Source organism: Otolemur garnettii, unplaced genomic scaffold (assembly GCF_000181295.1).
Source record: "Otolemur garnettii isolate 467f Iridium unplaced genomic scaffold, OtoGar3 scaffold00235, whole genome shotgun sequence".
NCBI classification, from domain to species: domain Eukaryota; kingdom Metazoa; phylum Chordata; class Mammalia; order Primates; family Galagidae; genus Otolemur; species Otolemur garnettii.
In genome coordinates, this window is record NW_003852630.1 from 1064090 (window position 1) to 1087232 (window position 23143).

The 23143-nt window shown below is 47.2% G+C and overlaps 1 protein-coding gene across 1 annotated transcript in view; it reads left to right on the top strand.

Moving 5' to 3' along the window:
* The window catches only part of PTPRN2 (protein tyrosine phosphatase, receptor type N2), a 648263-nt gene that overhangs the window by 344704 nt on the left and 280416 nt on the right, over positions 1-23143 (top strand). Inside the window, exon 11 of the mRNA XM_012812959.1 lies at positions 17806-17870. Coding sequence (XP_012668413.1) covers positions 17806-17870 — 65 coding nt within the window. The remainder of the gene's footprint in view (positions 1-17805; positions 17871-23143) is intronic.

Here is a 23143-nt window from a genome sequence, read left to right on the forward strand (position 1 = left end):
TCAGTACCTCTTTATTCATTTCCAAGTTTGATTTGATTTCTTAGAACATATCAGCTCATGAAAGCCAACTTTCCTTTGTAACTTTTAAAATTAATATAAAATGGCCTATTTATTCTAATTGAGTAATTTTTTTAAAAAATTATGTTGCCTTGACGTTACTGTACGCTATATGCATACGATGGCCCTTCCTTTAGTTCTGTTTATACATCTAGTATTGTTTTTCCTACATTTTCAATTTTAATCTTTCTGACCTGCTTTGTTCTAGATCTTATACAGTTTAATAGAATTGAGAGAGTTTGTCCTAATGGGATATTTAACCCATTCATACTTCTTGTCGTGACTATATGTATTTTTATCACCTCATCTTCTGCTTCGTTTTTTTGGTGCTTCCTTCCCATTTCTTTATTTTGGCTTAGTTTTTTGTTATTCTCAAGTAATGTGGAGAATATACTCACTGTTTTAAGTTCTTCAGACTTTACAAAAACTATGGATCTGTGTCTCTAATTATCAACTTCAAGAATAATGCTAATTTTCTTGTCTTAGAAAAATACTCCGGAGTATCTGATTTCTCCTCCATTTTATAAAGGGGCAGGAGAAGCCCTAACACAGCCTACTGGTTGCCTTTATAAAATGTGTATCTTGGGCAACGCCTGTTGCTCAGTGAGTAGGGCACCGGCCCCATATACTGAGGGTGGCAGGTTTGAACCCAGCCCCGACAAAACTGCAACAATAACAACAAAAATAGCCAGGCATTGTGGCAGGTGCCTGTAGTCCCAGGTACTCAGGAAGCTGAGGCAAGAGAATTGCCTAAGCCCAAGAACTGGAGGTTGCTGTGAGCTGTGTTGCCATGGCACTCTACCACGGGCAATAAAGTGAGACTCAGTCTCTAAAAAAAAAAAAAAAAAGAATAAAATGTGTGTCTTTAAAAGAGTCTATGTTAATATGTGGAATAAAGGGCAAAGTGTAAGAAAGTCTAGACCCTGAAGCTACCAGGACAGTGTGTGTGGGGGGAAGATTTGGGGCAGGTTTGAAGGCACTGACTGAAATGGCCAGAAAATGTGTTGATGAGGCCTTTTAATACAAAAGACCTTAGTCAGATTTCACTGAAATTTGCATTGGGGAAGCCAATTACATCATGAAATTGGTGGAAAATCTTCCTATTATAGTGCTGGCCTTGCTCTGCCTGCTTGCTTTAATGTCTGGAGATAAATGATAAGGAGACAATCTCCATTTCTCTAAGCACCAAGCGGGACCCTGGGCCCTCCCTTCCTCGTCACTTTTATTAAACATAGCAGTTTGCCCAGGCCCACGCGTTGAAAATTGCTGAAGATAAACATTGTATTTTAAATTACTCCAGGCAAGCAGGCAGACTGAAAAAAAAAAATCATTTGAACAAATTGAAAACTGAAATGTTGATATCAGATATTAAATTAATGTAAGTGAGATTGAAACAATATCTAATTAAAATAATTTGAAAAATGACTTGGAAATTGAAGCTGACATTAGCTTTTACCCGCCTGTCATTATTATTACGGTGCAGCCAGCTCGGATTTTCACTGAAGCCCTGCCCACTGGCAGAATTCACAGGAGACCCACAGATAAAAGTCTCATTTATTTACCCTGTTACGGCTGGAAAACAAGGCCCACAGATCCTTTCTTGGCATCCTGAGGCGTACGGTTTGACAAATTGACCTTTCAGTTTCCAAGGAGAAAATGCCTTTCAGATGCTCAGCCCAACATGCACTTTGCATTTGAGGCTGGGTCCTGTTCAGGGCCTCCACACCGTGCAGGCCGTCAATAGGAAGCAGAGGTTTGGAATGACAGAGCAAGAGAGCGGCTGCTCTCACAGCTGTGGGGGTCGTGCAGTGGACAGGATGCATGGTGGTCATACTGCTGTGGGACCCTCCACAGGGCAGGAAGACACACCTGAGGCCGGGGTCCTGAGGGTCCTGCAAAGATGCCTGTGAGGCTGAGTGCTGCGTCTGTGGTGCAGGTGGCCAGGGTGAGGAGCTGCCAGTCCATGGTGAGGCCAGCACCTCTCGGGATATGTCTGGGATGGCTCTAGTAATGTGCTCATGCCTCTGTGACATTGCTTCCAGAACTATCCTCAGGTCTCAGTCTTACTGGTAAAAGATAATCAGAGGAGAGCAGTTTAAACCAAATATGTTTTCCTGATGCCTGAGAAACGGCCTCTAGCTTAGAAGATCTGGCTTCCTTCCCCCAGCTCCTGTTTTCCAACTGGGTAGCACTGGTCAGAGGCCAGCATCTTGGAAGGCTCAAACTGAAGTACCTGGGACTGGTAACAATTAGCCACCGAGCCCTGTGGGGAGCCAGGCGCCATTTGAGGGCTGTGCCTCAGACCCAGCCCTGCTCCCAGGACATTCTGCACATAGGGAGCCCACAGGCAGTACAGCTGGGGGTGAAGGGGCACCCAGTGTCCTTGCCAGAGGCACCACGCAAAGGGAAGGTGGAAGTGTTAGGGCAAATTACATGAAAAAAAGGAATAATTAGCGATTTTATATACACATTTGGTTTTAGTTATCTTTATATAATATAAAATCATTAGGTTATTTCATATTTAGCTTCCTCTGAGGTTTTTCTCAAACCTGAATTAAAGCTAATTTTTCTTTCACAAGCATAAAGCAGTTGAAGGTAGGGTAGAGGAGCCTCAGAAGATGCTGAAAGAAATAGATACTAGGATTGACCTCATTTGGAAAACAGTAACAAAATGCCAAAATAGGATGATACAGACACATAATTTTAAGCATATCAGGTATCTGGCAATAATGAAATTCTTAGAGACCCCACACTAAGTGAAAGCCAAAACCCAGGGACAAACGTGGATTACTGATGTCAACACTTAGACTGAGAATATTTTTCAAACCAATGTGAACTTGAACTTTAGCATTTATGACCTTTTAGGACACGCCTAATATGTCATAGCTCATTAAAGATCTGCCACATGCAGCCAAGGTCCCAATGTCACCGCAGGCTGAGATGAACTGAAAGCCGCCCTCCCCGTCAGCCCCCACCTGCCCTGGAAGAGGACAAATTGTCTGTATTCAACATTATACTGGTTCTGGGGTGGGGAGCACATTTGCCCTCAGGGCACTAGCCACAAGCAGGCCCATCATATCTCAAGCAAAGAATTTACCTTAAAATGATCCCAAGTGGGTCAGACCTCCAGATTCCCGGTAGAAGGAAATGAGAATCCTATCTGAAGGAATCTTACCCACCCACCCCCAGTCTCACAGAATACTCACAAGTAAAATATCAAGAAGAATGTAAAATTTCAAAACCTACTAGGGAACAGGGCGCCATGGCAAAAGTCAACTGAAAGGATGGACCAGAAAATAAAACTTCAGATATTGTAGCTGTCTGACGTAGAACATAAAGTTAAGTCTTTTCATATGTTTAAAGCAGCAGCCATAGGTCATGACCCACAGGAACTGTATTAAAGGGCCACAGCGTTAGGAAGGTTGAGAACCACTGGTTTAGGAACATACGAGGAAGCTACATATAGCCTAAAGATATGAATATATCATATAAAGATACCATAACTAAAGCTAAAGAATTAAAAATGAACACAATTTTTTGAAAAAAATGCTTTAAAAATGAAAGCTATAATAATAGAAATTTTAAACTTAAGAGATGAACTTAATAGTAGATTTGATATTATTAAAGAAGGAATTACTGAACTAAAAGGTAAAACCAAAGAAAATTTTCAGAATACAGTCCACAAAGAGACAAAGAAATAGAAAATGTGAAATGAAGCTGGAGTCATGGAGGAGCAGGGAAATCCCTTAGACCCTTGACAAGAGCTCCAGAAGAGAGTGGTGGTGGTGCAAAGGTGATCTTGGAAGACGTAATGGTTGAGGAAATTTCCATCTGATGTAAGCACTGATTCTCAGCTTCAACAAGCTCAGTGGAATAAGGAAGTAGGAAAAAATCCACATGTAGATTCGTGACAGTGAAACTACAAAGCACCAAAGACAAAGATAATCTGGAAAGCATTTAAGAAGAAAAGATATCTAGAAAAGAATAACAGTTTGACTCAGCTGACTTCTCAGCAGAAGACAAAATAATGTCTGTATATTGCTGAGGAGGAAATGTCATCAGCCTAGAACTGGATATGAAGCAAAATATGTTTTAATAATGAAGTTTAATTTTTAGAAAGGTTTAAATAAAGGTAATTTGGAAAAATAATGGTTTGTGTCTAACTCATCTTCATTTAGCTTAATTCTAAAAAATTTATTATGAGCAAAAGAAAATGATATCATGAGATCGGAAATGCCGAAGGAATAATGAGCAAAGAAAACCAACTATATGATGCGGCTAAATAAAAAGATGTCTCAGGAGTCTGGAAATGAGACAGAATTAAACAGTGAGCATGAAAACAGTCATGTGAAAAATGAGATGCGGGTGACTGAGGCTAAAGTATCTCAAGGTCTTCGTAACATTAGAGAGCATAAATAGTATGAGAGCTTGTTAGACATGACCACAAAATCTCTGGGGCAACAGCTAAAAATTAAAAACAGAATACAGATATATAATATGTGTATGTTGCTTATAGGAGACAAAGAGGCACACAAGGACATATGAAAAAGATACCGTAACCAAAGCAAATACTAATTAAAACAAAGTTAAAGCAGCTATACTGAGAGCAGACTTTAATGGAAAGTCTGCTTTAACTGTCAGAGGATAAGTGGCCCACTGCCTTGTGGCAGGGTGCAGCAGTCCCAGGCAGACACGCCGTGGACTTGGTCTCAAACTCTATGAGAGGAACGGACAGAGCCACGTGGACTGACAGACAAATCCATGCTCATAGTGGGATGTTTTACACATCACTCAGTAAATGAGAAATTAGAAAAAAATCAGAAAAGGCACTGAAGATTTTAACAACACAAGTATCAAGCCAGAATCCAATGATCCAATGGGCAGACAGAGAACTAACTGTGTGTGTGCATTTTTTTTTTTTTTGAGACAGAGTCTATATCACCCTAGGTAGAATGCTGTGGCATCACAGCTCACAGCAACATCAAACTCTTGGGCTTAAGCGATTCTCTTGCCTCAGCCTCCCAAGTAGCTGGGACTACAAGTGCCCACCACAATGCCTGGCAATTTTTAGTTGTAGTTATCATTATTGTTTAGCAGGCCCAGGCCAGGTCTGAACCCACCAGCTCCAGTGTATGTGCCTGGCTCCCTAACTGCTGAACTATAGGCACTGAGTTGTGTGTGTTCTTTTCAAACATGTGGAGGACGTCTACAAAAATTGACACTTCACAAAGACACCCTGAGATGCAGTGCCAGGCATTACTGACACGGATAGCAGAAACACCTAAGTATCTGGAAAGTAGAAAGTATTTCTAAGAAATACTGGGTTAAAGAAGAAATCGTAATGACAATTAAAAAGTATACAACAAAACAATTTATGTTGTAACACTAGAAAGGTAATTAACATAGTCTACCACATCAATAGATGAAAAAGATAAAAATTATTTTTATCTTGATACAGGTTAAAACATTTGCTAAAATTTCACTTACCTTCATAACAAACAGGTTTGATTAAGTAGGACCAGTTCTTAAGTAGATTTTAAGAACTTCTACTCAAACATTGTACTTCCTAGCGAAGCACTGAAACCTCCCTTTACCATCAGAAAGGAGACTAAGATGTGTGCCACCCCAGTATACATTCTGTGGGCAGGTCCAACAGTACCAGGTAAAGCAGGGAAAATAAATGAAAGTCCCTCCATGTTAATCTGAAATTTTTTTTTAAAGGTAGACTTAGAAAATGTCAGCAAACCTGACATTACTTGCAGGCAGTCTCACTCTCTACTCAGAAAAGACCAAAGAACATCCAGGTAAATTAAAAGAATTGGATAGTTTAGGAAGGTTGTTGTATACAAAATCATGTGCAAGAATCAGTTGCCGGGCAGCACCTGTGGCTCAAAGGAGTAGGGCACTGGCCCCATATGCCAGAGGTGGTGAGTTCAAGCCCATCCCTGACCAAAAACTGCAAAAAAAAAAAAAAATCAATTGCCTTTCTATACTTAGGGAAAGCATTAGAAAATTCAGTGTAAACAATGATAATCTTTTATTAGCCAATACCATCAAAAATATAAAGTAACACACATAACACATTGTTAAAATGTAGGTATCTACCCAAAGTAGTCTGCAGATTTAATGCAATCTCCATTAGAATTCCAACATCATACTTTGAAGATCTTGAAAAAACAGCTCTACATTTCATGTAGAACCAGAAAAAAGCCTGAATAGCCAATGCAATTCTAAGAAATAAAAACAAATCTGGGGGCATCATGAACCAGACTTCAGGTTATACTACAAGTCTATAGTGATCAAAACAGCATGGTACTGGCACAAAAATAGAGATACAGACGTATGGGAACAGAACGGAGAACTTAGAGTTGAAACCAGCCTCTTACCACCATCTGATCTTTGGTAAAGAAAACAAAAGTATAAACTGGGGAAAAGAAACCCTATTCAGTAGATAGTGTGGGGAGATCCCAGCAGCCACATGAAGCAGACTGAAACTGGACCTTTGCCTCTTACCACTTACAAAAATTAACTCATGATGGATAAAAGACTTAAATCTAAGACACAAAATTGTGAAAACTCTAGAAGAAAGGGTGCGAAAAACTCTTAATGATAATCAGCTTGGGAAAGAATTTATGAAGAAGACTGCAAAGGCAATCACAGCAATAGCAAAAATAAATAAACAGGGCCTGATCAAGTTAAAAAGCTTCTGCACAGCTAAGGACACAACAAAGCACAGAACAGGCCTTCAGAAGGGGAGAAGATATTCACATGCTGTGAATCCAACAAAGGGCTGGTGACCTGAATATACAAAGAACTCAAGCAAATCAGCAAACAAGAGCAAAGGACCCCATAAAAAACAGGGCAAGAGACATGTACAGAATCCTTTTCTCAGGAGGACAGACAATTGCCCAACAGACACATCAAAAAATCCTCATTGTACCTAATCATCAGAGAAATGCAAATCAAAACCACGCTGAGGTACCACCTGACCCAGTGAGAATGGCTCTCCTCACAAGGCCCCAGCGCAGCAGAGGCTGGTGTGTGGAGGAGAAGGGGACACTCCTGTACTGTTGGTGGGACTGCAAACTGGCACAGCCTTTATGGAAGGAAGTATGGGGAGTCCTCAAGGAACTAAAAGTAGACCTTCCATTTACTCTGGCAATCCCTTCCTAGGCATCTACCCAGAAGGAAAAAGTCATCTTATCATAAGGACACTTGCAGTCAAATGTTTACAGCAGCCTAATTCACAAGTGCAAGGACGTGGAAGCCTCGGAAACGCCCTTCAACCCGTGAATGGATTAATTAGCTGTGGCCCATGTATAACGTGGAGTACTATTCAGTCATGCAAAAGATGGAGATTTTGTATCTTTTGTAACAACCCAGATGGCTTTGGAGAACACTCTCCTAAGTGAAGTATCATAAGAATGGAAAAATAAGCCTCAAATGTGCTCAGTACCAAATTAAAACTAGCAGATCAACAACTATCTGCTCACTTGAGAGGAAAACTCAGTTAAATTCAAAAAAGTGGGGAGGGGAGAGGATTCGGCAAGTTCCCAGCCAAAGGCAGCAATGCATAGGTTCAGGGCACATGACATTGTGAGGACACAACTACAACAGGACTTTACCTTACAAGTGAAAACAATGTAACCCAATCATGTGTATCCACATGTAATCGGAAATTTTAAAAAATAAACTAGATATAGCCAGCAAATAAATAAAATATGGAAGACCTTTATGGGGAAAGTTACAAAACTTTATGGAAAAATGTTAAAGCAGACCTAAGTAAAAGGGGACATTTACATGTTCACAGATTGAGAATAATGATATTAATTCTCCCAAACCTCTAGATTCAATAAAATTTTAATAAAACTCCTGAAAGATTTATTTTCAATATTGACAAGCTGAGCCTAAAATGTATCATAAGTACAAAAAGTCACAATCGCCAGAACACTCTGCAGAGGCATCCAGGTGGGGCAGCCACCCGGGAGTGTGGGAGCCCACACTGAGGGAGGTGACAGTGACATAGAGCAGGGAGCGAGCGACACAGCCCACATGGTGGGGACGTGGAGTAGACCCTCAGAGAGAAGTGACAGTTGACACTACAGATCAGTCGGAAAGGTGGACCACAGCATGAATTGTGCTGGTAAACTGGGTATTCTGTTAGAAAAACAATGAAATGACCCCTACCTCAAATCGTATTCATGTAGATGCAAGGTTTACATGTGAAGGGCAAAAGTTAAATCTTTTAGGGAAAAAAAAATACAGCATTATATCTTTATAATCCTGTCTAGAAGAGATTTTTTTTTTTTTTGCAGTTTTTGGCCGGGGCTGGGTTTGAACCCACCACCTCCGGTATATAGGGTCAGCGCCCTACTCCTTTAAGCCACAGGCGCCAGGCACCACCCAGAAGAGAACTTTTTTTTTTTTTTTTTGAGATGGAGCTTCAAGCTATCCCCCTGGGTAGAGTGCCGTGGCATCACGCTCACAATAAGCTCCATTCCTGGGCTCAAGCAAGTCTCTTGCCTCAGCCTCCCAAGTAGCTGGGACTACAGGCACCCGCCACAGCGCCTGGCCATTTTTTGGTTGCAGCCATCATTGTTGTTTGGTGGCCGGGCTGGGGATTCGAACCCGCCACCTTAGGTGTATGTGGCTGGCGCCTTAGCCGCTTGAGCCACAGGCGCCAAGCCCAGAAGAGAACTTTTTGAACAAGACACCAGAAGTGCAGACCTTAAAGGAGATTATTAATTAGACAACATTAAAAATCAAGAAACTTAGAAAGCCAAACCACAAACTGAGGTGAAATAGTTGTGGCACAGCGCATTGACAAAGGCTTCGCACACAGAGTGCTGAGAGAACTCCCACAAAGCAATGAGAAAAATGAAATCACCCAATTGAGAAAATGGGCAAAAAGCACGAACAAAAATGTTATGTAAGAAGCATCAATGTGAATAAACATGTAAGATGCTCGAACTGAAGGTTGTCAAAGACCTGCCAGCTGAAGGCCTGGGGAGATTCACCGTGGTGTCTGACATACAATGAGCCGTCCTCCTGCTGACAGCGGACCCACAAATCGACAGTCAGTCTGGGGCGTCCACACCCAAGTGATCCCCGAGCCTGGACACAGGTGTGAGAGTGTTCCCGGCAGGACTGTTGGAGGTATGCAGGGAAAACAAACAACGCAGTTTCCCCTTGATCGGACAATTAAATGGAAAACTAATCATGATGTACTGTTTGTAAATAATGTGAACACAGAGCAATGAAACAGCGTGAGCCACAGCGCCATGAAATCCAAGTCTGTCTCAGAAATGTAGAATCAGGCAAGAGAACCGGGTCATCACAGCAGAACACACACAGGCGGAGGGCCGAGTGTGTGTGCTGTGTGTCATCTTACCCGAATGTGATGTTTAGGGACATACAGACATATAAAAAGTTTGCAGAGAATAAGAAAAGAATTCAGAATCAACCCAGAATTCAGGCAAGTCATTGCCTTTGGTGGGCCAGGAAGCGCTCTGAGAAAGTTTGTCTTTCTCAGAGTGTCACATACGAGATATTGTTTGTTGTCTTATTCTTTATAACCACACATTATATTCTTTGGTATCTACCTAATATTTTAATTAAATATAAACATAAAATGTTAATATTGTTTGAATTATAAATTTACAAAAAGAATTAAACCAGCAAGAGAAATTCATCAAGAGTTGGTAAGGGGTCTCCTTTCCAGGAAACCATGATAAGTATATTTAGTAAAGTAATGCATATTATGTATATGTCAATAAATAAAGATGTATTTTATCTACCAAAGAGCTTCCTTTTCTAAAGAGGGTGAGACTTTGGTCATTGCATGATTACCTGAGGTGCCAAAAAACAAATGTGTACACATTTTAGATCTTGTTAAGCAGAATCGATCATTCCCAAAATGTGTACAAATTACAGGTGAAATGGATGTGCATAGCACCACCAGGTGCACTTAACCAGGAGCAGCACCTTCAACTCTGAGAAGCAATGCGTAGACACTGTCTCTTAAAAATGTGTATACATTTTTTGGCACCCCAGTGTGTACACATGTGTGTAAATTAAAATTGTAATACTCAAGTCATGTTTGACTTCTGCAATTACAAGAGATAAATGATACATATATAAGATAACAAACTTTGGCATATATTGGGTATTACAATTTTAACACAGTTTTTCATTTCTTAAAATGTGTACACATTTGTTAGGCACCCTCTGTACGTATGTTTTTTAGAGACAGGGTCTTGCTCTGTCCTCTGAGCTGGAGTGCAGTGTCGTCATCACAGCTCACAGCAACCTCCGACTCCTGGGCTCGAGTGATCCTCCCACCTTGGCCCCCCGACTAGCTGGGACTACGGCATGCACCACCACGCATGGATTTTTCTTTTTTGCTATGCTGCCCAGGATTGGCTCAAACTCCTGGCCTCTAGTGATTCTCCTGCCTTAGCCTCCTGAAGTGCAGAGATTACAGATGTGAGACACACGCCCCATCACTGCATTGTCTTAAATTTCCAAAGTGACATCTTTCAAACTGGAGATGAGTGACTGGAGGAACTGGTCCACTCCTGGGGGGAAGTTCTGTGTGGATCCACTGCCTAACCACTGCCTCTGACCCCCCTTTAGGTGGTCGGGCACATCCCACACCCACAGTGACACAGGGACACCCCTCCTCACCCAGCCACCTCCTGCACGGGCTCCTCCTGGGTCCCTCCGCCCCAGCATCTTGGCGACCAGATGCAAAGAGAAAAGAAAGTTGATGAATGGCCTGTTTCCAGCAAGGATGGGCTGGGGGATCTCTTTTCCCATCATTAGAATTAAGCTTTAAATGATGTCTCTGATTTTAGTAAATAATTGTCAAGAAAGCAGTTATGTTCCAGGGTTATTTTAATTCTTTCTGACAGTTAGCAAAATGAAATATCCAACATTGTGGCAACATGCTGCTCTCAGATGACTCGATGTGGAATGAGCAACATCAAAACATTTCCTCATGTTGTGCTCTTACCAAGCAGTGGATCACAACACATCACGGGAACATGTCCCGGCTGCCGGGCACATTGCAGACAGCACACACATGTGCCCTCCACATGCCTTCTCCAGCTGTGTTTCGACACAGTCAGCTATGCCTGTGTTTGCTTTGCATATAAACTGCTGGGTTACATGGAGCCTGCAGGAGGGGGAAGCCCAGTGTAGCTACATGGGAAGGCATTTGTGTGATCTTGAGCCTGAGCCAAGGGGGTGCCCTGCATCAGAGGAGGACCAGGACACTTTTCACGGGCCATCCTCATAGGTCTGCTTCCTGTTGGTGCCTTGGTTCAAACACTAGAGCTGTGGGTATGGAGGGCATGGGATGGCGGCACCCTGAGTCCTGGCATTGGCACTAGAGAGAGAGGACAGCAGTGGTGCCACAGTCTTGGTGACAGTGAGGACCCCACACTGAGCCTGGCAGTTGGTCTGCTTGTTCATCCTGTGGGTCTCACACTCACTGCCTCCGCAGTTGCTGACACTATCCTAAGCACCAGGGCAGAAACCTGCTCTTGTTGAAAGTACAAGCGAGAACTAGAGATAAGCAAGTGTTTAATATACGTCATATCAGATGGTGATGGAAGTTTGGGGTGACAGAAGGCGGATTACGGGGCTAGGCAGGCTGAGGGGGCACAGGTGCCCTGCCCTGTGGAGTGAGAGAGCGGAGCCCTGCACAGCGAGGGGGCTGCATCCTGACAGCAGCGGGAACCCCTTTCACATGACCTCTCAGGGTTCTCACGAGGGCAGTCCCAGGACAGCACCCTGTACCTCTAAGGGCTTCCTTTGTGAGAAAATCCTCCATGGGGAGACCTGGCAGCCACCCCCTGCACCCTCCAGCTGTCCAAGTGACATCTGTCTCCCCCTAGGCCATACCTCTGGCCCTCCTGCTGCCCACACACCAAGTGGCCTTCCCCTCCTGGGACCACAGCTCAATGTGCCAAAGTGATCACAGACCTCACCCTCAGGTTCTAGACCTTTCTAACAAAGGGGGACTTAGCTGTCTGCACAGCCTTGCAGCTGAGTAAGCCCTTGCTAGGGAACTTTGTTTCTCAGGAAAGATGGACGAGTCTTTACATTTGATTCTTAACAGAATGTTAGAGGGCCTGGACCCAGGGAACCATAGTCTTCTCTGGAAGCCTCAGACCCCAGCTGAGCCCCAAACCCAACAATGGTACATGGGGAGGGCCCTGGTGTCTCCTCCACCCTGCCCTATGATCTGGCACAGCCCAGCCCAACTGTAGGACACCCCTCCCCCTGAATTAGTGCCCCCAGCAGTGCAAGGAAGGCTGGGTTGTTTGAGTGTGTTCAGCTATATTGGGCTCCACTTCCCAAACCTGAGTGGACAGAGTCCCCTCTGAAGGCTCCAGGCACCCCCAGCTGGGAAGAGTCACACTCCCAGGCCCTGTCCTTTTAGGAAGATGCCCCTGTGGAATGAGAATGGGCTGCAGTTATTCAGCCATGCCTGAGCAATGTCCTCTGAGGGGAATTCGTGCAGTGGGGTGGCCTGCACACACCATGCAACCAGTGGCTGCCCACATCAGCTTGGGGCCATGGATCCTACCGGAGAGTACCCAGTTTCCCAGAAACCCTCTGTGGCTCCCTCCATCAAGCCTCTGGGTGTGGACATGCAGCAGAGTGGAGGCGGCTCTGTCAAGGGGGCCACAGGTGAGCTGCCCACGGGACCCCGAGCAGTGGCTTCTGCTCATCCAGGCCCAGGCTCCACCCTGAAGGGACAGAAGCATCAAGAGGGAGTCAGGCTCCCAGGTGACATCTTCACCCAGCCACTCACTCTGCCTCTGTCTAATGAAGCAAAGCCATTAAGTTGTCCCCATTGCAATTTAGATTACAGAAGAGACTTCTGCACATTCTTTCAGGTTAAAATAGCAGGATAAAGGGAGTAGGCAAAATCATTCCACTGTAGCTGTGTGCTTAATTATATGGAATACTGCATAAATTGTCAAGTGCAAAGAATTCGTCTGATAAATTAGAATACTAATTAAATAGGCTATTGCAGAGTTTTGAGAACACTATAAGGTTCCGCTTCTTCAGGTAATTTGCATATCCTTCATCTAGTGAATTTAATTTTAAAGGACTTTTTTGTGTGTGTTTGGAAACCCTTTTTGTCTCCCATGAAGATAAAAATGGGCTTTCTATGTTGCTCTTGGCCTTTGTTACTGTGTCTCTGCACCCGGGCCTGCCTGCTGTGGTCACATGTACCAACTCGAATCCCAGCCCTCAGCCCAAAAAAAGGGCTGAGGGCTGGGATTTGACTGAACATTCGGCTGAAGCAAGACTCCTCCTATCCCCAGAAAATGCACCAGCTGAAACATGGCAACAGCAGCATCATCCTGGAGTCACACAGGGAAGAAAGTGGTGGGCATCCCAAGTTTCCACTGGCCTTAGATGCTGCCTCCAGAGAGAGAGCAGGTGTGAGCGCACAGTTACAGCCAGAGGGCACGTCCCAGCCCAACACGCACTCCTGACTGCCTGGTGCAGGCGTCACACGGCACCACGCCCATGCTGGGAAGCACGAAGAAACCCATGTGCACGTCCAGGGAGCTCTGAGAAATATTCTAGAACAAGAAGAATGTGGGAGGAATATTGCAAAGGATGTCCCAGGATGGGCTCAGACTCTAGAAGACGCTGAAGTCAACTAGCTATTGTTTTTCTTCTAGGGATATTTGAGAGAAAGAGAAGGACAGAAAGGGGAAGGGGTGCAAAGGAGGAGGGGGAGGGAAGGGGAGAGGGAGAGGAAGGAGAGGGGAAGGTGAGCGGAGGGGAGGACCGAGGGGCACACACAAGGGCCAGGTTACTGCCAATAAATTCATAGCATTTGCCTTGCTAGGAAAAGGCAAAACCTCACAGCTTCTCTATTTATCACCACCAAAGAGAAATTTCTGAAAGTAGCCAAAGCCAAGACAACAGGTCACAGAGGAGCATGAAGCCACAACAAGTCCGTGTCCATCCCACAGACACTGAGTCACTCCAAGGGGCCCAAGGAGCTTGCACGTGTGATTGCCACATGGTCACCATCTCCAAGGAGGTTTCTCTGTGAAGAGCTGGAAAACAGTGTATTCTGGATTCTGGAATCGACTCTGTCCTTTCTGAGAACATCAGCACTAGTGCAGGGTCTGCGGGCTTTCCAAATGACCATGGGATTTCCAGATGACCACGAACTTTCCAGATGACCACGGACTTTCCAGATGACCATGGGGTCTCCAGATGACCACAGGGTTTCCAGATGACCATGGGCTTTCCAGAAGCAAGTGAGATGCTGGGACTTGGTTCTGTTCTGGGTGTGCAAACCAGGCCCTTTTGGGGTCCTTCTGTAAAAGTGTCAGGAGGGAACCACTCAGCTGTGATGCTTGGCCTAACCTGGGTGTGTGGTGCTCCTGAGGGCCTCCCACTAAAGAGGAATGGAGGTGGATGGGATGCCACACTGCTGGGTGGATTCACCACCCTTGGTGCACAAAAAGCCACACAGCAGAAGGCAGCGGCATGCAGATTTGAAAGGCACTGACTCACAGCACAGGGGACTGTCGGGTCTGCCCTTTAGGTGGAAGTGAAGAGGTTGACTTACAACAGGGTCGTTAGCATCCTGGATTTGGGGTGAAGGTGCCATGGGGTTGTAGGAGGCGACAGGTGCACATAAGACATCCCATGGAAGGACGGGTCCAGGTGGAGACCTGGAGGTGACAGCGCCTGCTCGGCTGGGCTGTCCCACCTGTGGCGCAGACCATGTGTCCTGAACAGCATCTGGGAGATGGGTTCCCACAGCTGCGGCAGCCCCCACCTGGAGTGGGTCGTCTTCTTAGAGGAGAAGGACGCTGGGCACACCTGCCTCCCTGCTTGTCACCTCCACAGAGTGACAGTGAATGAGTGAAGGAGGGGACGGATGAGCCAGAGGGACGGCCGGAGGGGCCAGCCCTGCCTTTCTTCTCATCAAAAGTCTGGAAGGGGCAGGAAGCAAGTGAAGCTCTAGCCCCTCCCTCTGGAGGCAGCAGGAGGCCGCAACTCTAGCTGAGGAGAGGGGCTGCCCAGCCACGTCCCATCATGGGGCAAGAGCAGCCCCTCGGCATGTGTGTGGACCTGGGCCCAACGGTCCTGTGAGGAGGAAGACTAGGAATCTACTCAGCTAGAACAGAGTCACAGGGGAACGCTCTAGCTGATGTTTGAGCTCCAAAGAGTGAGCTGATGTGCAGATTAATGGCAAGAGGCAGACGATGGGGCAGCAGGCGATGGGGCAGCAGGCGATGGGGCAGCAGGCGATGGGGCAGCAGGCGATGGGGCAGCAGACACAGCACCTCCCGCACACGCCAGGAGGACACACCAGGGCTTGTGGCTTAACCGAGTGCCGGGCATGGCCACAGAGCCTCCTGCAGAGTTCCCTCAGCCCTGCAGAAACTGAGCACAGGGATTGACAGCTTTTGTAAGGGAAACTGAGGCATCTTGCTCCAGACCAGACCGGCAAGCCAGTCCCAACGACTGTCTCAGGAAGGTAGGGTCACAGAGGCTTTAGGCATGAAACAGACAGATGTGGTGAGAGGAAGGGGCCTGGCTCTCCTATCTGGGCAAAGTTTGGGGTACAGTGGCTGTGGAAGATTTGTGTCGTTCTAAGGGAGAAAGAGGCATTCAGTCCACAAAACAAACAATGCAGTTGTGAAGCCCCCAGGCCCTTGAGGTGGGGGGTGCTGGTGTAGAGTTCATGGCTGTAGGACGCAGACACAGGCATGGGAACCCTGCAGCCACATGGCCCCTGGGCTTCTGGGGGTGGGGTGGTGGTGGTGGCTGCAGAGTGTGTGCAGCTGGGCAGCAGAGAGTCTAGTCCCTGGGAACACATGACAGAAACCGGTTTCTGGTAGCCAGACAAGGGGCCCTGAGCTTGGGCCAGTACATTTTCCCTGCCCTCCCCTCCTAGGGTGACTTTTCAACACAAGGTCAGAGGGGCCCCTACATCCAAACAATGTCAGGTGCCTCCTTGGCTCTGTGGGAAGTTGTTGGTGGAAAATGTTTAAGGGGAATCAGAGGCTCTGCCTCAGGCCTGTGGGACAGAACTCTAGAGAATCACCACTACATTTGTACACAAGGTGCTGATGAGACATGCCTGGGTTCAGGCCTGGGAAAACATGGGGTGTACTTCTGAATTAAGGAAATAGGATGTATTAAAACCTCAGCTTTGGGAGTAAACAAAGTGCGGGGCAGGCAGGGCTGGGACGGTTTGTCCCAAGTGCTGGAATTGGTCTCTACTTTTTCAGCAAACACCACCTGGGGGTCATGGCAGGACCACCATCTGCTTTTGTCAATAAAGTTTTATTGGAAACAACCAAGGCCACCCAGACAGTGTAGTCTGTGCAGGCTTCATCCTCCGGGACAGGGCCAGCTGCAGAGTCGGGGGCCTGCTGAGCCTAAGCCCTGCACTGTCCCGCCTTTGTGGCAGTTTGCTGACCCCTGGGTCAAGTGGTTCCACTTAGCATTCACTGGTCAGGCTGCCCTTCTCATCCTGATGCTGAAACTCACTGCTGCTACGCACAGGAACTGGGCATTTAAAGCACATTTGTGTATGCTTCCTGCGTGCAGGCGTCCATTCTTGCCCCATCTGCCCTCAGTGCAAGAGCATTGAAATCGCTTGCTTCTGCTCCATCCCTGGGAAGGGTGTTCTTTAGGCAGCTGGGTTTACCTCTGTGCCAGCCCCTGCCCCCTGACCCTTGTGCTCTACCCCAGGTGGTCTGGGGTCTGCCTGGCTCCTTCCGTGCAGGGTAATCACCTGTGTATGGAACATAGTGCCCTTTGTTCAGAGGGAAACGCTCCCCACAGCACAGTGAGCAGGCCCTCAGCGTGGGCGTGGCAGCTGTGCCTGGGTCTGTCTGTGTCCCTCTGGAAGACGTAATTTCATTCTCCAAGATTAACATCTGCACAACAGGAGGTGCAAAGTCTTGCTGTTTTCTTGCTGTGTCATTTGAAATTAATCACAATTGCAATACACTCTTCATTCATGGGGTTTGCAGTAAAATTGTATTTTTTCTGGTTTCCATTTCAAAAGTGACAGGGGCTTTATCCAAAAAAACATTCTTGCAGGATCGTAAGCCAGGGTCTGTGCCTTGTGACACCTTCCTCCCCTCTAGAGGTAGGGAAGGGCAGGTGGATTGGCCCTGTCCATGCTGGGGTTCCCGAGTCCTCACCCATGGCCGCCCCTGTTGTCAAGTATAATACATTCCCTGAATATCTTCCTCATCCTGAGTCGGGAGCGAACTGGATGCAGTTTGGATGGGAGCTAACTTGTTACAGGCTGTTCCTTGTCGGGGCATGAACAAGAAGGGACCAGGTGGCTCCAGCACTGGCAGCAGGAAACACTTGGTGGCTTTGCCCTCCCAAGAGCCCTTTGTCCTGCTTAACGCTGGTGAAGCTTATTTCCCATAGTTAGATAACGAACAATGGTTACACCTTTGAAGTAAGACGTCAGTCTGCAGAGCATGTCTGGGACTTCCTAGCATGACAGCGTGCTGCGGGTGATGCTGACGGCCCAGCCATGCTTGCCAGCGGCAGCCTGAGGGTGAGCCAGGCCCACCCTAAGACGTTACCCCCACTCTGGCTCACACTGCCGGTACAGCGCGCAGTCCACACAGTGGCTTTGTGGGCAAGAGGGGAGAGCTCACGTGTGCCCTGAGGTGATGCCTCTCCACACTGACCCCTGTACTTCTCTGTCTTTCCTCACAGTTGACAACAAAGCTGAACTGCAGGAAGCCTCTGGACTGAGAGTTCTTCAAGCTGGAACCGGGGCGGTGAGTACCGTGAGGGCACGCCCTCCCACTGTGGTCAGCAGTGTGGGTCTCGTTTCTGGTGAGGCCATGGGAGCCAAGGCCGGATTGTGGGTTAGTTCAGTGTTGTCTTGATAAGCCGGGAGGTGGGTCTTTTGGAGCCACATCCGTCGTCCTCCTGCTGGTGGGAGATGCTGATTCACAGTGCCTGGCCGATTGGACGATGTCTTAGATTACCTTTGAAAGCAGGAAAAGCAGGTGTGGATAAGAAAAACAGAGAAGCCTTCAGAAAACATATGCTTTCTTCATGTTTCGTAATTGCTGAATTTGTGAAAATGAGTATTTGTGAAATGAGAAATTGTTCTTTCCGTCTGGGATTCACTGGGGCATACTCTTTTATCTTTGTTACTTAAATATGTATTTCGGGAGAGGCAACATAAAAGAACAAAAGCTTCCATAATATAATTTAGAGCCTATCAAAGCCCCGCTGTGTCCAAACATGGCTGTGTTGCTGTCAGAAAGAGGTGCTTGAGCAAACTCGGTGAGCAGCCACAGGCGAGAGCGCTCACCTGCGAGCCAGCCATGCTGACAGTGCGTCCCACCATGGGGTTTAATGAGCTGTGCTCAGAGCACCCGGCGTGTTCCTCTCAGGAGGGGTGTGTCCCTACTCAGAAATCAGCATGCACTGAAACCAATCCATGCACTCTTGTCTGAAACCTCAGATTTCACAGCACTGGCCATTCAAGGCAATTAGCTGTCAGGCGTGGCTGCTGTTGGGCGCTGCACAGCAGAGGTGCCCTGAGTGGGAGCCACTCAAGGATGAGCTGTGCTCTGGGGAAATCTCACCAACCCTGATCTGCGCTGCAGCAACAGCCTTGAGCAATCTGTGCTTCAAAAACACTGGGTTTCGGTTAAAGGGTGGGCAGAGCAGCAGGGAAACCAGCCAGTCACCAACAGGAACTTGTAAGAAGCACGGGAGGCACCTGACAGACACGGTGTCCAGGCTCCTCTGTGCTGTCCAGGCTCTGCTGCCTTCGTGGCGTGTTTGGCAGCTAGTGATGCCTGGTCTGTCCCCAAGCTATGCCTTTAGCAGCCAGGAGTCTGACAGGCTCCCAGGCACTGTCTGTGTCCGTCGAAGGTGCAGTGACTGGCAGAGGACTGGAGTTGGCAGTGGGTGGCTGTGATGGAGCCTGTCTCCTGGTGATGAGGACCTGCCTGCCCTGTCCCTTGCACACGTTGGATAGGAGGGTTTTTGGTGCCGAGTTTTCCCTGCAGGAAGGACATACTACCTGGTGACGGGGAAGGCCCAGGTCAGTGCAGTCAGAGGAGGATGTCTGAGCCCTTCCTTACACTTGCTGTGGTGGGCTGGGGGCGTATCCTGTTGACCAGACCCAGCTCTGCCCTGAGGAGCTGGGGCAGGTGCAGTGGGGTTGCTCTGGGGTGGCAAGCATGATGCCTGACACCCAGACACTGTCTTCTCGGAGGAAGCCTGGACTGCTGCTGTTTGGGGGACATGAGGGTGGGGCCATGGTGGGTGGCGGAGCCGAGCTGGCTGAGTCCTGAGCGGCACAACCACCTACCACTCCTGGCACCTGTCAGGATGGAGTCTCACCTATGCCTGCGTAGTGGTCAGGGATTGGAAAGTTGTGTCTTCATCCTCCTGGCCCCTTACAGAGGCTGGCTTTGCCCTCACCTCTGGCACCTGTCAAATGGGGTCAGTCACACTGGGTTGTGCAAGAGTCTCCTGGGATGACAGGTGAAAGGCCAGACGTACTTGCTTCTAAGCACCTGCTCCCCTGCAGCAGCTGTGCTCACCCTGACATGGCATTCACACACTTGAGGCACATGCACGCACACAATCAAGTACACACATGCACACACACACTCAATTACACACATGCGCGCACACTCAATTATACACATGCGCGCACACACTCAAGTACACACATGCGCACATACACTCAAGTACACACATGCACCCGCCCACCCCGGAGCCTCTGCCCGTGACTTGGTCACACTGAGCAGAGCCCCTCCTGCACCTCCACCAGCAAAGGAACGCTCCCACCCCTCATCTCAACCGGGGACAATGGCAGCTACTCCTGCCAGGCTGTGGCTCCATCTCCTCTCGTCCCTAAAAGGCTTCCTTTCCACTGTTCCTCCCTCTCCCTTGTTATCAGTCTACCTTCTTTACTGGTCTGTTACATCCAGCTTACAAATGTTTCCCCTCTTGTTAAAATTTTACAAACCTCCCTGATGCCAATCTCCCACCAGCTATTCCTTCTCCACTCACTGTTTCCGTTTCCGTTTCCGTTCACAGCGAAGTTTGTCAAAAATGTCTGTGTTCCCTGTACCCAGTAGCACACCCCCTGTTCTCATCTCACACCCCCAACTGAGATTCCCTCCCTGCTCTTGGACTCAGTTGCCTATTGGTCAGCATCATCAGAGACCACATGGCTGCCAACCCATGGTCACGTTCCTGCACTTATATCCCCCAACCCAAGCATCCTCAAACTACGGCCCACGGGCCACATGCAGCCCACCTAGGACATTTATCCAGCCCACCAGGTGTTTTTGCCACTGCTGCCTGTCCTGCTTAGCAGCCAACTCCTCCTGAGGCCTGCAGTCCGGCCCTCCAACAGTCTGAGGGACAGTGAACTAGCCCCCTATTTAAAAAGTTTGATGACCCCTGCCCCAACCTCTCGGCAGCGAGTGCTGATACCTTCTTCTTCTAAACCCTGAACGTGCTAAGGAGTTGAGGATCGGGCTCTTCTGCCACCAACTCTTCTACCAGATCTCTACACGTCTGACCATCCAAGGCATGGGCCTCTCCTCATTCCTGTCTGTGCTCTGCTTGGGGCCTCATCCGGGCCCCAGGCTTTCATATTGTTGGACCTGCTGCAAATGGAATTATAGAGAAATGCCAGCACACTGAGTCCGAATTACGCAAGGGTCCTTTACTGGGCCGGCCAGTAAACAGCAGGCTTACACCACAAAGTCTCTTGACCGCTTTGAAGTGAGGGTGCAAGGTTTTTATATGGCACTTCAAGCAGGGGATGTGAAGCCCTAGAGCAGTGGTTCTCAACCTTCCTAATGCCACGATGTATTTTCATTGTTACAAAGGGGTCGCAACCCAGAGGTTGAGAACCGCTGCCCTAGAGTAAGCAGAATTTTATAGAAGCTAATATCTGCAAAGTTAGAGCTATGGGGGAGGGGTCTTAAAAGGGGGACACAGACAGACTTGTGACACAAGTGTGGTTTTACAAGATTTTTCAGCTGTCACAGGATTTTGCAGCTCTCAGCTAAATTTCCTTCCTGTTTTTACAGGGTTGCTGCTTGTTCAAGGGGCTATTTTGGTTACAAAAGGTGGGGGGGCGGCTGCAAGATCTTAACAAAATGGAGTACATCTGGTTCACTTGCTCAAAATGTATGGAGTTAGGGCATCGCAATATTATCCTGACAATGACGGTCCAAACGCCTCTCCCCACCCTGACCCTGTTCTCAGCAGCAAATGTGTAGCCAGGTGCCTCCTGCCTGCCCTCCTTGGAGATCTGCAGGTGTCTCCAACCTACACAGGTGAGCAAGGCTGGATTCTTAGTTTTCTACCAGCCCTGTGTCTGTCCTGGGTTTTCTCATCTCCTGGGTGGCAACGGCATCACTTAGCTGGTTAGGCTCTGTGTAGGGAGCGGACAGACCCAACACACAGGGCTCGGAATGGCTGGTCTGATAACTTGAAGCTGACTCTGAAGCTCTGGAAGGAACTGCCCGCTCCAGATCCCCCCTCTCACGGTGAGCAGGGCCAATGACTTATGGTGGGTTCATGAGAGGCACCTGCTTCTGTCTACCCCAAGTGTGCAGAAGATACACCAGCAGACCCTGGGGCCGAGGTTTCTTAACCACACCCAGACCACTTGCTCTACCCACAGATTGATCTGCCTGGAGAAGATCCTGCTTCAGGTCTTTCTAGCAGTCTCCAGATGTTTCCTGGGCCTGCCTAGTGTTCAGATACCAGTTCTGGGGATCCCCTGAACCTTTCCACCTGGCCACTTTCCATTTCAAAAGATGGTAGTTCTGGAACCTTTGAACTGACAGAGCCCCTTCTCCCTGGGCTCTCATGCCAGGGTCACACACTCCATTTCACATTTTCCACTCTCCATTCTAGAAGCTGTTCTCAGCAGAGGGCAGGCAAGTTTATATACTTAGAGCAGATTTAGGGTAGCAAAATTTGGAGGAAAAGGTACAGGTTGAGAAAATTTTAAAAAGCAAATGATCCCCTTTTTTCCTAATTTTAATTGCCTCTTTCCATATTAAACCTGATTTTGATGATTCTGATTTTTTTTTAAATGTATTTAAAATTCTTCCTGACTCTGGAATGTAAAGCAGAGTCTAATTACGAGAAATCTAACAGCATTTAGATTCTCTCCCTGGTGCCTGCAAGTGACACATCTAATAACAGGTAGTAGAATTAAACCTTTTAAGCCAAATGGAAATATCTCAAAACAAAATTTATAGGAAATGAACAGATTGCAGTGAACGCATGTCCCTAATAGATTGGTATATTTTGATGTCTCTCAAAATCTAATTTATAATATCTTGAAAGTGTTTGCATTTATTGAAATTAATAAAGCCATATTTCTTCCAAAGTAAAATTATAATCTCCATAAAGAAAAGCTCAAAAGTTTGGAAGACAAATCATCTAGGCAGCTGTCACCAGGGGGCAGGGCGCAGTAAGGCCATGTAAGTCCCTGGAGTGAGAGTTGCCTCTGTTCTCTGTTGTCCTGATAAACATAGAGCTCTGAGGTTAACCTGCCCAGCCCCAGACCTCAGCATCATTCCAGCTCAAAAATGCCAACAAAGGATTAAGAAACAAGCAAATGGAGGCAATGGCGGGGATGAGCACATTGCTGGTGACAAGGCCCCATCTCAGGGGAGGGGTCTTTCTGTGTCTCTGTCATGGGGTGAGGCAGATGTGGTTTTCAGATCCTTCCAAGTGCCCTGCAGGCTGAGGAACAACCATGGCCACACTCACACGTGGCTCCACTGTTCTCCGCCCCATGGCCTCCACCACTCACTGGGCTTCTGAGTAAAACTGTACACAGAAAGGATTCTGTAGCTAATACATTCTTGCCAAAAGCCCCTTAAAAGTCTGTGAGCTTCACTTCTGTGGTTCATCTTGCAAGGGTACAAGTGAATCTTTCTATGAGTAGAGTATGAATGTTTTGACATAATAACTAAGAAAGTTACATGAAGGCTATGTTAACCAGTTTGATGGAAGTGTCTTGGATTGTGTGTGAAAACAC